Here is a 15985-nt window from a genome sequence, read left to right as displayed (position 1 = left end):
CTCAAGATGAATAAAAATTATGTTCATGAATGCTGCCAACAAATGAGAACAGTTCCTGAGCTGCTTATATGCCTGCTCTCTCTCATCTCTAACAGCATGCAGAAAAATAAATCTATAATCTTATCAGAAGTCTTGGAAATCCTTTGTCAGCTCTTAGTCATAACAAATATGAAACCAGATGAGCTTTTCCTGGTAGTTTGTCCAACGTCCTGGATCCCTGCTTTCCTTCAGCCTACAGAAAAGGATTTTGAGGCGAGAAATACTCAAATTCTGCTTGTTGCTTTTTTTTTTACACATGATTTGAAACCAATGGGCTTTGAAAGTGCAATGTTTTTCACATGAAATTGTTTCCTGTCTGATGGTTGTTCAGACCTGGTAGTTTGTCCCTTAGAAGTTCTTCTGTACTTAATAAAAGCACTGGGTATTGGTACAAGCCAGAAATATCCTTCTCACCTTTCACCTGTAATCTGCAGCTTGGCAGGGTTGATGTCCCACAAAGGAATGGGACAGAGTGAGGTGGCACGTCTGGTTTGGAAATAGGGACGGTTGTGCCTCACCTGTATCACAGCCCAGTTGTTGATGTGCAGTAACAGTGGTGGTGGTTCTCAGCAGCATTTTGTTTACCTCTGTAATGACTGGTTTGCTGTTTCTTCGGTGATTTATCAGGTGATGATTGTATACAAAACAAATGTTTGCTGTTAAAAATAAAGGTTTTGGTTCTTTCTGGTAACTTCACTAAGGAAGAGAAAGCAAAGTGAGTTTTCTTAACTACGTCTTTCAGTTCTTGTGGGAGATTCTGTCCTTGACTGAGTTCTCTTAATTAATTTTTTTTTTTTCTGTATCCTTCCTATCTTCAGAACAAAAGGAATATCAGATGAGACCTCATGTGCTTTTGGTACCAACAGTTATGCAAGTAGCATTTGTTTCCTAATTTCTGTGTTGCAGTAGTTGTAGTGCTGAGTCTCAAACCTTGAAACTTTTACCTGGGTCTGCAGGTAACAGCAGAGGGAGCCTTTGGTTAGGGAAAAGAAAACAAAACCAGTTAAATGAAATGTAAAAAAGCCACAAAACCTTTGTTGTGTTGTCTCTGTAAGACACTTGTCAGTCTGTGCAGTAGTCAATCATCTGTTCTTACCAGCAAGAACAGTCCAAAGTCTATCTGAGAGTAGACTTTGGAGTCTCTTCATTTAAGAGGAACAAGACTTAATCTGTACAGAAAATGTGCTTTCAGAGTCTTTAAAATCTCACAAAGAAGCAGGAAAGGGTAGATGGAAAGGTGGAAGGGTAGTGTGGTTTTGTGCTCAGCCCAGTGCAGGAGCAGAGGAGTTAACTGGTGTGCTAAAAACCACTGTTGCACTTACTTGCAGTTTTGGACCAGACATCCCTATTTCCCTATTTTGCCCAACAAACTGTTTTTTTTCAAGCTTCTGATGTTTCTGTTAACAGCTTCTGTGTGAACTCAATTTATTCTGGTTTATTTCTTCATCAGGTCCTTTGGGGTGGTTTTGTGGGAGCTGCTCACAGGAGAGATTCCCTACAAAGACGTGGACTCTTCGGCCATCATTTGGGGAGTGGGCAGTAACAGCCTCCATCTTCCTGTCCCTTCCACCTGCCCAGATGGCTTCAAAATCCTCATGAAGCAAACCTGGTAAGAGCCTGAACCCCACACAGCACAGATCTAGGGCTGGCTCCCAGCAAAACCCATGAAAGTCAGCGTGGGAGTACGGAGCCCAGAGCAGAGGGCTCTGAGATACTCTCACACTGGTCCTGGGAGCAATAAGTTCTAACATTCTGGATTCTGCTTCCTTGTGGCAGCAGGCCTGGATCCCAGGACATCTTCAGGAGCCTTCACAGAGGGTGTTGCTTTGCTGTAGCAAAGTGGGGGATAAAAGGTGGTTCTGTGAGAAGACAAAAAGAGCTGGAAGGAAAGTAGGGGTAAAATTCCTTGAGGCTGCATCCAGAGTGAATGGAACTGATTTTTTTCACTTGCAAAACCCCTTGTCCAAAACCAACTGGCTTTTGGACTGGACAAAGAGAAATACAGGCTTTCTGTCTGGAACAGATTTTCCAGGTTCAGATATAGAAAATGCTTTCAGTTTCCTCCATGTACCAGATTAGAGCTGGAATTCTTTGTCTTGGGTTTCACATCGATGCTTTGTCTTTGTAATTACATCTTGACACAGTGTAAAGGGTCTTCCAGCATTTTCCCACTCCATGGATTTTACCAGCCATCCTCCCCATGGCACAAAGGGGACAACAGGCCAGAGCATGTGTGGATCTCCTCTCCCAGTGGCTGTTTACCCTGAGCTGCAGCAGCTGGGCTGTGGCAGCTCGTGCAGCTCGGTTCAGCAGAGTACCTACAAACACTTGTATCCCCACCTAGTGGAAGGAGGTGGTTGGTAGGGGAGAGGAGGCTCGAGAAGCTGCTCTTGCCCTGTGCAAGGTGGTTTCGGTCCTGAAACTCAAGTGCTGGTCCTTTTTCTCAAAAATCCAAACATTTTTCTACTTTTCTGTTATCTTTTACTCTGTAGTCTCATTTTCTGGTCTTAAACATTTTGCACCTCTTTTTTTTTCTCCAGAATGGGTCATCACAAATCACCTCTAGCGCAATTAAATTGTATTCAGCAAAAGAGAAAAGCAGAAAAGCTCCTTTGCTCTAACCTGTCAGCTGCTTGGTTCAGAGAATAGGATCTAGTGAGACCCTTTCAGAAGGGCAGGAGAGGCTGGCAGTGCCCATCCCTCACCTCAGCCCTGGCTGTTTGTTTTGTTTCAGGCAGAGCAAGCCCCGGAACCGTCCGTCCTTCCGGCAGACACTGATGCACCTGGACATCGCCTCTGCTGATGTGCTGGCTACTCCTCAGGAAACCTACTTCAAATCCCAGGTAACTGGGGAAAGGCTGTAGCCTGTGAGTACTGGAATTAGCTCCAAGGATCTGATTCTGGAGGGTGCACTGAGTAGGGAAAGTCTGGATCCATGATTTTGGTTTGATTCTTGGGAGGAGCAACTTGATGGGTGTTTGAAAATCTTCTACTGAGACTTCTGCTGCAGGAGCCAGGGCTTCAAGGGGCAAATAGAGTATCTAGACAGGCATCATCATGCGGCTTTCAAAACCATGAACCTTTCTACTTATTTTCACTGCCAAAAGTAAAGACAATGTTCTCTTAGGACAAAAAGAACTCTAGGAATTAAAAAAAAATATTTCTTAGAAAATACAGATATGTTGTAAATTCTCTGTTTGAAGCACGAAAGTGTAAATACCATTTGAAAATGCTGGCACTAAATGTGCTGCGGCGTTGTTACCCAAAATAATTCAGCTAACGAAAATACATTCTCAACCCAAAGCTGTAATTTTCTGCAGACACAAACAACATTACCCAGGAGTTTTTTGTGCTACACCTACAGATCCCAATTCTTCGTAAATAGCTAAAAGTAAATTGCTTTCCTAGGCTGAATGGAGAGAAGAAGTGAAGAAACATTTTGAGAAAATTAAAAGTGAAGGAACATGTATCCACCGGCTGGATGAAGAATTGATTCGCCGTCGGAGAGAAGAGCTGAGGTCTGTTCACAGTCTTTTGTGTGTACTGTTTGCTTTTCCTATCCAGCCTTCCCTTCCCAGCTAAATGAGCCCTCAGCTTGTCCTCACAGGGCTTCCTGCTCCAGCCCCTGACTTTTTTTATTCTCCTCTTGTGCTGAGGTTTCCAAAACAGGACCCAGTATTCCTGGTGGTATAAATTTGGGCAGTCTAAATTCCTTGTGAACCCGGAAAGCAAAATTCCCATGGGCATGGCCTAGGCCATGAGCACTGCTCAGCTGATGGAAGCTGGAGAGAAGCAGTGGGAGCTGTCGCTGCTCTTGGGCAGTCTCAACAGTTTGCTCCAGAGAGGGTGGCAAAGGCTTGTGTGTTTCCCAGGGAATATTTCTGCCTGAGAATTGGTGTTTGTGAAAACAGCACTGAAGCAGAGACATCCATCTCAGTGGGAAATCCATGCTGAGGTTGGCTGTGAGCTTTCTGTGCCCTGATTCTTTCTTTGGGTTACTTATTACAGAGAAGTGAACATACTTCATCTAAACAGCCCACTGAAATGCATTTTGATTATACCAACTTAAAATTGAAAGCAAAGGGTTTATTTAAAGAAGAGAAATTGTATCCTGTGATACAAATTTGCAAATACAGCAGACAGAGAAACATAAAACTCTAAGAAGCAGTTCTGTGTCAAACCTGAGGAGTCAAAGAGACCCTTGGCCAGGGAATTTGATGCAGTGGTTGTTCAGTGTTCCCTGTCCCCAGGGAGTTTTGGGTGGCCACATCTTTCATCTGTACTGGAGCTGTGTGGACACCCTGCTGTTAATTAAATACAGACACATGACTTCTTTCCTGTTTCTGTAGAGGCTGGTTTAGCCCCTTTTCTGTGCAAACAGGCTGATCAGGCCTTGGCCAGAGGGCTCCTGGGTGTATGTGAGGCATTTGCAGCTCTTCTAGGGAGAAGTGTTGCCACACTTTCAAGGCTGTTAAACACTTTCTAAACCATACCATGATTTATTGCTGTGTCAGGCTCTTAATCAGTCATCATTCACTGTTAGCTGTATCTGGGATTTAGTGCAGTACAGCTGGCAAATTTGACTTTTAAAAGGCCTTTTCCTAAAGCACCTGTACTTTTCCTCATTCTCTTCTCTTGGTCCATGGAAGTCAGGCTGGAATAAAGCCTTTTCTGCCTTTCAGACATGCATTAGATATCCGTGAGCACTACGAGAGGAAGCTGGAGCGAGCCAATAACCTGTACATGGAGCTCAGTGCTATCATGCTGCAGCTGGAGGTGCGGGAGAAGGAGCTCATCAAGTACGTGTCCGGGCATGGTGATGTGAACAGCCTGCACACAGCAGAGCACAAAGAGCGCTTAATTTCTAAACTGGATAGTGGCACTTGTAGATTTAGTGTCCCCTGACTAACCACAAAGGTTAGGGAATTGCTGGTGAGCAGTGAGAGGACCCTTTGGAGTGAATTCCTGCAGACCACTGTCAGTGGTTACTGACTTGGAGAAAGGCACCTTCCCATTTGGTGCTGGCATCCTTTGGCCCATGCATGAAGGGAATGGCGGTGCTGCTCCTAGACTGTGTTCCAGGACCTTGTGCCTGCTGTGTGATTTAGAAAGAATTTAGAAGGAGTTTAGAAGTGTCTGTGTGCTTTCCCAGCAGAGCAATCAGGCATGCAGCGTGTTCCCTGCAGAGCCAGTTCCTGTCCAGCGGGAGCAGCAGGTGGAGAGAGGGAGAACTGATTTGGTTTTCTTTTTTTTTTTTTCTCTCTTTCCCTGATGTTTCAGGAGGGAACAAGCAGTGGAAAAGAAGTACCCTGGAACTTACAAACGCCACCCAGTCAGACCAATCATCCACCCCAATACAGTGGAGAAGTTGATGAAGAGGAAAGGGGTCTCCCATAAACCAGGCAGCCAGACCAAACGGTGAGAAGTAACAACCCAGTCCTGTGCCAGAGCCAGTGGTAGATCCCCACTGAGCAGTTCCTTCCCTTTGAGCCTGTTGAAATGCAGGGTGGGACAAAGGGGTTTCACACTTGAGTCTGGTCTGATCCTCAGAACCATAATTGTTTAATTATCTTAAGGTGAAAGGGATGAATCCTGCCATCCCTGCCACCTGGGCAGCTCTCTGGAGCCATGGAATCACAGGATGTGTTGGTTTAATGAATTGTTGGTCCATGTGATCTTTGAGCAGATGATGGTGCTCAGACAGGAGGTATCTCTTGTGTTTCACAAATTCCTAACTGTCCAAGATCATCCTTGACTTGGATGGGAATAAGCAGGGCAAGGGATTGTGGAAATCAGGCAGGCCTCAGGAAGGATGGATTCATTGTTGAGGAATTAATTTGGGATTTGAGATTTGGGAATTCGTGCTCTCCTTTCAGTTATTTCTCGTCTGCATGACTTTTAGATTTGGAGACTATTTTTTTCTAAAAGAGTTGCCTTAGTCCTTACTTTTTTTTGGGATTTCCAGGAGTTAGTCCTGATTACAAGTGAATAATCGCTTCTGAATTAATATCCCCACATGGCTCTTAGATGAGCTGCCTGATCACCACCATTGTACATGCACAGAGTGAGAGCCATGCTCTGCCCCAAGGTCCTGAGAGGGAGCTATTTTGGGAGAGAACATCAAAATAAGAGCGGAAAAAGAGAGTGTGTGACAGCTACTGGAAAAAACAGCAAGACAAGAGTGTAGAGCAGGATGGGCTGAATGGAGAGGATGTTGAGTGGAGAGAATCACAGGGACCAAAATGCATGAGTCAAGCAGCTGAAGGGGAGGGCAGCCTGTAGATTTTAGGAAGCAGAGAGTGCTTTTGGCTCCAGCTGCCTTTTCATCCAGGCTCTGGGCCAGTGTCACTTCTTTGTTTGTGGCTTGACATGTAACTTCTTCTCCTTGTCTCCCAGGCCGGATCTACTGAAGTCAGAGGGTATACCCAGCACAGAAGCAGCATCCAATGGCTCCCCAGTCTCAGGAAGTCCCAAGATGTCAACCCTGAGTGGCAAAAGCCGGTACCGCAGCAAGCCCCGGCACCGCCGGGGGAACAGCAAAGGCAGCTACAATGAATTTGCAGGGATCTTGAAAAACCAGCCAGCGCAAGACGACGCTCCCCAGCCTGGCCCTCCCCACCCTCCCCACGCCCCCGCAGTGCCGCAGCAGCCCGGGCACAGTCCCCACGGGCAGCACTCGCGGCTGCACGCCCACGGGCAGGACATCGCCACCTGCGCCAACAACCTGCGGTACTTCGGCCCTGCGGCCGCGCTGCGCAGCCCCCTCAGCAACCACGCGCAGCGCCGCGTCTCCGGCTCCAGCCCCGACCTCATCTCCACCGCCATGGAGGCCGACTGCCGCCGCGGCCTGGACAGCAAGGACAGCACGGCCGAGCGCTGGGAGTGCTGCCAGGCCGATCCCTACGATCCCTGCCTGCAGTGCAGGGATGAGGACAGTGGCCAGGCACAGATGGCGTCTGTGGAACCAGGGGGGAGCCGCCCTCAGTCCCCCGCGTCCCTCTACGAGAGCGCGCAGTTCATGGAGAAGCTGGAGGAGCAGGGCACGGCGGTGTCTGCCCTGGGCACTCCCCAGCACTTGGCTTCCTCAGGGCTGCCCTGCAAAGCAAGATCCCTCCAAAAGGTGAGGACAGAGCACTGGGGTTTGAAGGTTTGGTTTTGGAAGGGCCTGGTTCTGTTATGTGCAATTTCACTAACTGGTTTGAGTTGCAGCTTGTTCTGCTGAATTTTTGATGTTGAAACAGTCTCAAAATGCTTTCAAGCCTTTCTCCAAAGGAAGGGATAAATGCATTCTTTAAATTGTTCTGTAATATCAAATGAGAGTTTCTTTGAGAATCTGTGGTGCTGCTGTGTCTCAGGGCAAAGATTCAACATTTGCCATGGTCTTGAGGACATCCCTTTTGCAGCACCTGCCAGAAATTTTCCTCCTACACTGAAAGTCATAATTCTTCTATATTTTGTGACGATTCTGCAAGAGTAAAAAGGAGGCTATGGCACAGTTGTTTATAAGCAACAACTGGAGTTGTAGAGAAGCAGCTCTTTGTTCCTTCTGCTTCTGTCCAGGTGGTGAGAGAAATAAGAACCAGTCTGAATTCAAAGAGCAGAAAAACTGAGCCTGGCTAGAAAAGTCAAGGAAAATAGTGTAATTACCAGCATGATGGGACTAGGGCCTTGCAAGACAAGGGGATGGGATGAGATAAAGGCTTAATCTGAATGAGGGGCTAACAAGTTGGATAGGATAGAAGGAGGCTGTAAAAACAAAAACAGTTTTGGGGTAAATTTGGATGGGAGAAGGAGAATAAAAGGGTGGTATGAAACAAATCCCAGCTTCTCCTAGTTGGGGACACCCATTGGCAAAACCCATCCTCCATCCTGCTCTATTGATGGGCTGTGGTAGAAGAGGGTGAAGCCAAAAGTGCCAAATCAGCTCTATAATTTATGTGGGTTTTCATGTGATACTCAGTACTTGATTTGCTTCAGTGCAAATCTGGAATGTTCTGTACTCCATACCTGCTGAAGTACTCCAGTGTATTTCCCAGTCAGTCACTCCAGATTTGGGAATAGCAGCCTTGAAACTGCCTGAAACAACCTCCTGGTTGACAATGTCTGAGTCTGTGTTCCTAACACACAGGCTGTTTTCTGGTCTAGATTCTTGCAGCCTGTAGATTTTTGCACTGTTTTGTAGTGACTTTGTCCTGAAGGACCAAGAGTCAGCTATGTTTGAACTTCCCCAAATGTGACACCTTTTTGTCCTTGTTTTCTGCCAGAGCGGGGATGAGTCGTCGGAAGAGGAAGAGGGCGAAGTTGACAGTGAAGTGGAGTTTCCTCGTAGACAAAGGTAAAAGGTGAATTCACTCTAATCTCTCTTTGGTGGGACAAAACTGAGGAGAACTCTCGTAGCACCTGCACACCAGCACTGAAACTGGTGGAGGTGCTGGCAAAAGAGCAGAATCCCATTCAGTGTGTCCCACCCACCCTCAGCTGATCCCTCATGTCCGCTCACTGTTCCAGCCCATCCTGAGATGTTCTCTCTGGCCCAGCTTTCCTGCTGGCTTTCCTGCAGGCTGTTTGCAGCACAACTTGATCACACTTGATAACATTATTCTGCCTCTGTAAATGAGCTGCTGCATCTATTTCACCAGGATCAGACTTAGTGGATGTGGGAACCCTTTGTGGGCTACTTCCAGTGTTGTTTATTAATTGTTGTTGCAGTGGGTAAAACTCCAGCCCAGTACCTTTGTAGCTGAATTCAGATAAGATTGCAGAGCTAAGTGACAACAGCAGATCAAATTTGATGGTATTGCCTGTAAAATAAGACTTAAGGGGAGTGTTCCTACATAAGGCTGGGGAACAGCAGGATTTACAGTACTGTGCTCAGGAAAGACATCATGGACTTTGCTGCAGCTTCATAAAAACAGCTGCTTCAAGTGCAGGAGTGATCCAGCAGGCAAAAAGGCTAAAGGTTTGATTCAAAGGAGCAGAGAAGAAAATAAAGTCTTGCCTCCTGTTGTGTGCATTCACAGCACACCTGAAGCTTAAATCCTAATGCTTCCCTTCATTGCCCCAGCTCATAAACCACAGTAAAGTTTGGAAAGGTACTGAGAAGTGTGACAAGAGTGGTTAGGGATGGTTTCTGTAGAAGAGGAGATTAAACTCCTGTGAAATGTTTCTCTAGCAGGAGGAAAGGCAACACCAGAGGTGCATGAAATTGTAATTTATGTGGAGAAAATAGACAAGGAATGATTCTTCACATTCATGTTAGGGGCAGCCAGTGAAGCAAACAGGGTAAAATGAACAAAAGGAAGTGGTGTTTCCATCCAGAACATTTTCAGATGTGCAGCTCATTGTCAAGGTGTGCTGTGCAAATCAAAGCATGAAGAGCTGTAAGTGCAGAATTTCTGGAGTATGGATCCATCAGTGACTGTTAGCATTGCCATCTGGGTTTGAGCTGCTCAGAACTCAGATCTGCTGAATGGCACAGGCCAGGAAGAGATGCCAGGAGAAAGTAGGCTCTGTCTGCATACCCTATTCTCATACTTCTCTCAGATTATTCTTTCCTGCCTGGGGTTGAAGGCAGAATGCTGGGCTGGATGAGTTAGGTGACTCGTACAGTTCCTGTGGGATGTTGTTTCCTCTGTGATTTACTAACTTGGAAGATTAGGAGGACAAGTTGCCTGTTCCACATGATGCCCAGTTGTGGGTCTCCTAGCATGTTCCCTCAACTGACGTGTTGTCCCATTGCTGTTGAATCCTGGCATAAGGCCATTTCTGTGGTTAAGTAACTCTGAGGTTATTTCTTGAGTGGATGGTCCTAAATCCTGCCTGGCTTCTGGAATAGCTACCAGGTGGTGCAGGTATTCCCAGGTGAGTTAGCTTGAACTCACAGAATCACTGGGTTGGAAGAGACCTTTAAGATCATCAAGTCCAACTCATGCCCTAACACCTCAGCTAAACCATGGCACTGAGTGCCCCACCCCCATCCAATCTTTCTTTAAACCCGTCCAGGGATGGTGACTCCACCACTTCCCCGGGCAGACAATTCTAGTACTTTATCACTCTTTCTGTGAAAACCTTTTTCCTAACATCCAACCTAAATTTCACTTGGTGCAGCTTAAGACTGTGTCCTCTCATTCTATCAGTTGCTGCTTAGAAAAAGAGACCTACCCCACCTGACTACAACCACCTTCCAGGTAGCTGCAGAGAGTGATAAGGTCACCTCTGAGCCTCCTTTTCTCCAGGCTAAACACCCCCAGCTCCCTCAGTCATTCCTCACAGGATTTATGTTCCCAGCCCCTCACCAGCCTCGTTGCCTCCTCTGGATACACTCAAGCGTCTCAGCATCCCTCCCAAACTGAGAGGCCAGAACTGGACACAGCACTCAAGGTGCTGCCTGACCAGTGCTGGGTACAGGGGAAGAATGACCTCCCTGCTCCTGCTGGCCACACTGTTCCTGATCCAGGCCAGGATGCTTTGGTCTTCTTGGCCACCAGGGCACACTGCTGGCTCATGTTCAGCTGGCTGTCACCAGTACCCCCAGGTCCCTTTCTGCCTGGGCACTGTCCAGCCACACCGTCCCAAACCTATAGCATTGCAGGGGGTTATTGTGGCCAAAATGCAGGACTCAGCACTTGGACTTATTAAGCTTCATCTCCTTGGACTCTGTTCATCTGTCCAACCTTTCCAGGTCTCCCTGCAGAGCCCTCCTACCTTCCAACAGATCCACACACAATCCCAGCTTAGTGTTGTCTACAAATGTCATCAATAAAAGTATTAAACAGAACTCCACAGTACAGCCTAGTACTTTACAAAAATGCACTGTCCAAGAAAAATATGCTCCAGGGCAGATCAGCTAACATGGACATATCAGACAGGACCAGAGAAGAACAGATGAATTTAGAGATGCAGGTCTTGAACTATGTCATTTAGAAGGGGTAGAATTCTGTAGCTCCAGGATGTGGAAGGCACTCCACAAGGCCTGGTGTAGCAGGGCAGTGAACACAGCACCCAGGAAGTTCCCTGTGACTGTCATCCAAGGTGAACACTGAATTCTCCCTGTTTGCAGACCCCACCGCTGCATCAGTAGCTGCCAGTCCTACTCAACCTTCAGCTCTGAGAACTTCTCTGTGTCGGATGGAGAAGAGGGGAACACAAGCGACCACTCGAACAGCCCGGATGAGCTGGCCACCAAGCTGGAGGATGAGCTGGCTGAGAAGCTGGAGGACATGTTGTCCCAGACTCCAGAGATCCCCATTGAAATCTCCACGCAGTCGGATGGGCTTTCGGACAAAGAGTGTGCTGTGCGGAGGGTCAAGACTCAGATGTCTCTGGGCAAACTTTGTGCAGATGAACACAGCTGTGAGGTGAGTTGGTTATCCCCTCGTCCTTTCTCTCAGTGGAAAAAAACTACATAAATCTTATGGAAAGGAATCCAAGGGCCAGAAAGTTGGAACACTGCCCAGAAAATGCTGTGGTAGGTGTACTATGGCAAAGCAACTGCTGCAATACCCAATCTTCCTCCTGCTTGGCAGAAGAGTGGGTGGGAGAAAGTAGCACAAACAAAGCTGAACATAATGTGCTGGTCAAGATGAGTGTGATCATGGGATCCTATCAGATTTGCTGTTGCATTACATGGGATAAAAATACATAATGAAATGGAGTGGATATAAACTGCCTCAGACATATCCATCGGCAGCCTTGCTGACAAAGCCCGGAAGACTTTCTTCCTTTCTCTGCCTTTCAAGTGTTTGGAGGGGTAGAGCAGAGCCTGCTGCATGATCTCCTCATAACCCTGTGTTTGAGAGTGCTCTGACCAGTATTTCTGTGCTGTCCCCTCTCTTAGGGGTGACAAGTGACCTTTGGTGGGGCAGTCGTGTGCTGTGCCCTCTCCCATGTGTGCCACTCTCCTCCTCTGCAGGTGGTGACCTTTGCCTGGCTGCTGTGACAGACTGGGATGTGTGGGTGATGTGCAGTACAGGAATGGTGCTCAAGTCTCCCCCTTTCCTTTTGTCTTGCAGAACCCACCACAGTTTGGAGAATCAGACTGTGACTCTTCTGAAGGGGAGTGTTCCGATGCCACAGTCAGGACCAATAAGCCCTGCAGCTCTGCTACTTGGTAATACAGATCTCCCCCAAAGCTTCCTGGTACTGGCATTTTGATTTCCCTGAGATTCCACGTCATTCCCCTTCATCACACTTTACAGGAAGAGAAGATGCTTCTCCTTCCCACCCCAGGAGTGATTTGCAATAACCCGAATCTCTGGAAAATGTCCAAATGAAATTAATTCTCTTTGAGCATTTCAATCAAGAATGGCAGGGATGTATTTTATTGAATAATCTAGTTACTGTAACATGGATATTTATTTTTTTGACATTTTAACACTTTTTACTGTAAAGAGTGGATTGTATTTATAGACACACAGACTTGTTGCAAAAAAAAAAAAAACGTTCAGAAAGCAAGCACACTATGGAGAAACATCCTGGGAGTCCTGCCTGGACAGCTTTGTGTACAGACGCGGGGGATTCTCTTGCTGCTTGCACAGGGGACCAGGCCTCATGGCCCTGAAGATTGGAGAACAGATCAAGAAAACTAAACCACTCAGTCTTATCAGATGAGGAAAAGCAGAAAAAGACCTGACTGTAGGGTCACCTGTGAACAAAGTGTTTTCAGTATAACCAGCTGGGTCATTTTTAATCAGAAGGTGGACATGTTCCTGGAGAAAACTGGTACTGAGGTGCTAACAACCAGGGTCTTCTGAGTTGATACATCCCCAGGAATGTAATGATGGGTTTTATTTTAAGGATTTTTAGTTTCTTTTTTTAATCAGCATTTTGTTGTGAGATCCTGCAAATATATTCTAACCTCGTCCTCTTGAGAACTGGTATCAGAGCACTTCTTACCACCGTCCTTGTTTCACTCTGGGAGTGTCAACCTCCAGCTGAGCAGGGAAACCTCTCTCAGATGCAGTGTGCCATTTCCCAGTTTATCTCCTCCTCTTACCTCCTGTCTGTTTCAGTCAGTCAAATAAATCAATCAACTCAGTGTTGGCCAAGCAAGGACTTGCAAAGCACGGAAAGCACATTCCGCAGAGCCCGAGCACTTCTGGGGAGGACGCTGGAGACGCCTGGAGTGGACTGGGAGAAGCAGCCTCTCACCTACAGCAGCATCAAGAACCAGCAGAGGGCTGTGTGTTGAGGGGGAAGACTGGGAATCGCTGGCCTGGCTAAGAGCATCAGCCCTGCCCTGTCTCCTTATTCACTGTACGTTCTTGGAAGCATTAGCAGCTGCCTGCCCTTCATGGCAGGCCTCGTGCAGGGAATCCTGACATGGCCGCGGCACCGCTGTGTCTTGGGTGTGCCCCGAGGCCTCTGTTTCTCCTCCATGCTGAAACTCTGCAGGTGCAAGTGAGGATAGTACTGGTATGTGACAGGCCGAGGCATTGGCAGATGAGAAAAATTTGTTTTCTGATAGAACTCATAGTGCCTTCCCTTCAAACACTACTCTTCTAAAACAATATTGAAAGAGAACAAAATGATAGAGCACGTTCCCCCCCCTTCCTTAGTTGATGTCCCCCTGCAAGAGCTCTCCCTCTGCCCTTCCCAGTGTGCTGGCTGGCACGGCCAGCCAGAGGTGAACGGCAGGAATGGACCATGGACAGGTACTTCTGTTGCTTTGTTTGTTTACATTTTATGTTAAAATATTGGTTTGAACTTAACTGTGGTAATTTATAGCCTCATGGCAAAGTGAAGGAAAATGTCTTACTTATACAGAGAGCAGTATTGTATGAGTTAAATTATCCCATATTTTTAAATTTTTGTAGCTGGACTACAGACAGATCTTAAGTTATGATGTTATTTTATTATTTATTATCATTTCTGTAGATCAGAAGGTTGGCTTCACCGCTAGCACAATTGTAATCTCTGTGTGTGACGTTACCTTCTCCCTGCTCGCCAGAGGGGTGGGAGCAGAGCTGGGCTCAGTGGCTGTCAGCAGTTGCTGCCTCTCGTGATTTCCAGGGATGCTGTTACTCCAGGGCAGAGAACAGAGAGGTGGATGGCTGCAGTCAGGTTCCTCGTGGGCAGAGCTGCAGTTTGCTCACATTGCTGATGGTTGGCAGCCACTGAACTGGTGGGAATGTGGGAAGGGTGGTCAGGGAGTGAGGGGCTTTTGAATGGATCACAAAATGAATAATTGTGACAAGAGTTCCCTGGCCAGAGCCTCAAAAACAACGTCAGGGAAGAGGGCAGTTGCCCTGGGCAGTGGGTCCATGTAGTGGATTACCTGAGCAGGACCAAACAGGTTCCTGGAGAGGGAGTGACCTGCTCACCCTGCTCTGGGCAGAGGCAGAACCATGTGAGGAGTGAAGCTCTTTCCTGGCTCGTTTCCTCTCTCTTCCCACCCTCTGTTTCTCCTCCCCAATGTTGTCTCTTGGCCAGTGGCAGGAGGAGCTGGCAGGGCCAGAGATGGCTTTGCTGTTGTGGTGTGAGAGGGGGTTTGGTGGTGCAGATGGTTACTCAGGAGCCTGGAAGCCAAGGTGCGGGAATTTAGCAGTGGAGAACTGTGTGCACATAACACCTTGTGGTGTAAAGAGAGGTGGAGAACTGCCATCAGGTGTCCCCATCAGAGGATGCCAAGCCCTGTGCCCCTGGATAGACTCTGCTCAGACCTGGCAGGCTCTGGGAGACCCATGGGCAGCACTGGTATCCTTGGGCAGTCCCACAAACAGCCCCAAAGCAGAGCTGCCTCCAGCTCAGGCCTGTCACTGTCCCCAGGGCCTCTGGCCTGTGGTGATCCAGTCCCTGACAGATTCCAGAGGGATTTGGGTACCTGTGTTCTCTTCGTAGGCTCCACCATGGGTTGAAGCCCCACTGGGCTTGCAGAGCTTTGGTGTTTGGGATTTTGAGACCCTTCTGGGCCAGCTGTCCTGGATGCTGCTGATCCCTCCCCATCCTTGCCTGGGGACATGCTGGCCTGTTCTGCAGCCTGGGCAAGCAGAGCTGCCCCCTCCAGCCAGCCACATTTAGGTCTATTCTCACACCCCCGGGTCATTGCTCCAGTCCAGTGTTCCAGTCCAGTGTCGCTGCTCCTGACCCTGCACCCCTCTGGGAATGCCACTAGGGCAGCCCCTTGCCCTGCCCATAGAGGTGTCACCCCAACCTCCCCTGCACACATGTCCCATGGCCTCGCTGTGTGTGGGCAGAGCTGGCTCAGCACCCCCACATTCCCGGGATGGTTGCTGTCAGTTCTGGGGGGGTTATGTAGGATTTTCCTTAGTGACACCTCCCTGGGATTGCACAGACACAGCCCCCACATCGCTGTATGGGCACCTCTGCAAGTTCCTTGCACTTCCTCTCCTGGCAGGGTCTGGGCTTGAGAGGTGTAGGTGAGCCTGCTTACTCCTTGTAGTAATACTGCATTCCAGGGCCGGAGTAAACTGTGGGTTTCCTTTCCAGCATCCCGAGCACCCTGATCCAGTTCTTGTGGCTGCTGACAGCTCCTGAACACTAGCCTAGATTTTCTCCCAGAGCTGAATGTTGCCCTCCCCACTGTCGTGTTAAGTACCCATTTCATCTTGGCCCTGTCCAGTAGTGTTCATCCCCTCCTCCCTGCTCTGTGGATTCCTGAGACAAACTTGATTTTTTTTTGTATTGACCAGTGTACAGTGATGGAAACAAGAATGACTATCAAAGCAAACAATGCATGGAATAAAAAGCCAGTGTACTTCAATGCTGCAGGCTGGTCTGGTGATCTGGGAATGGGTTCTCATGGACTTTGGGATGATGTCATGAAGCCTTGCTCTGGGGTCTCCCATCTGCCCCCTTCCATACCAGGAATGTTACTTTATTCTCCAAGTGGATCTCATGGAGAGCAAATACCAAAACCCCAAGAGCAGAGTATCATCCTGGGGGGAGGAGGGTGGTGAGGCCCTGGCACAGGTTGCCCAGAGAAGCT

The 15985-nt window shown here is 47.9% G+C and overlaps 1 protein-coding gene across 4 annotated transcripts in view; it reads left to right on the top strand.

The window, feature by feature from the left end:
- MAP3K13 (mitogen-activated protein kinase kinase kinase 13) overlaps nt 1-15760 on the top strand; it is a 72020-nt gene extending 56260 nt beyond the window's left edge. For all 4 annotated transcript variants that reach the window (XM_041487012.1, XM_041487011.1, XM_041487013.1 and 1 more), the window contains exons 8-16: nt 1490-1648; nt 2774-2882; nt 3448-3557; nt 4722-4838; nt 5320-5457; nt 6436-7159; nt 8304-8374; nt 11099-11396; nt 12051-15760. In XM_041487012.1, coding sequence (XP_041342946.1) covers nt 1490-1648; nt 2774-2882; nt 3448-3557; nt 4722-4838; nt 5320-5457; nt 6436-7159; nt 8304-8374; nt 11099-11396; nt 12051-12152 — 1828 coding nt within the window. In that variant the 3' untranslated portion in view covers nt 12153-15760. The remainder of the gene's footprint in view (nt 1-1489; nt 1649-2773; nt 2883-3447; nt 3558-4721; nt 4839-5319; nt 5458-6435; nt 7160-8303; nt 8375-11098; nt 11397-12050) is intronic.
- The last annotated feature ends 225 nt before the right edge of the window (nt 15761-15985 follow it).

The sequence above is a fragment of the Pyrgilauda ruficollis genome, unplaced genomic scaffold, assembly GCF_017590135.1.
Source record: "Pyrgilauda ruficollis isolate IOZ18807 unplaced genomic scaffold, ASM1759013v1 scaffold79, whole genome shotgun sequence".
Classification (NCBI taxonomy): Eukaryota; Metazoa; Chordata; class Aves; order Passeriformes; family Passeridae; genus Pyrgilauda; species Pyrgilauda ruficollis.
The sequence above is the reverse complement of the archived record's forward strand: the minus strand, read 5'-3'. Positions and strand labels throughout refer to the sequence as shown.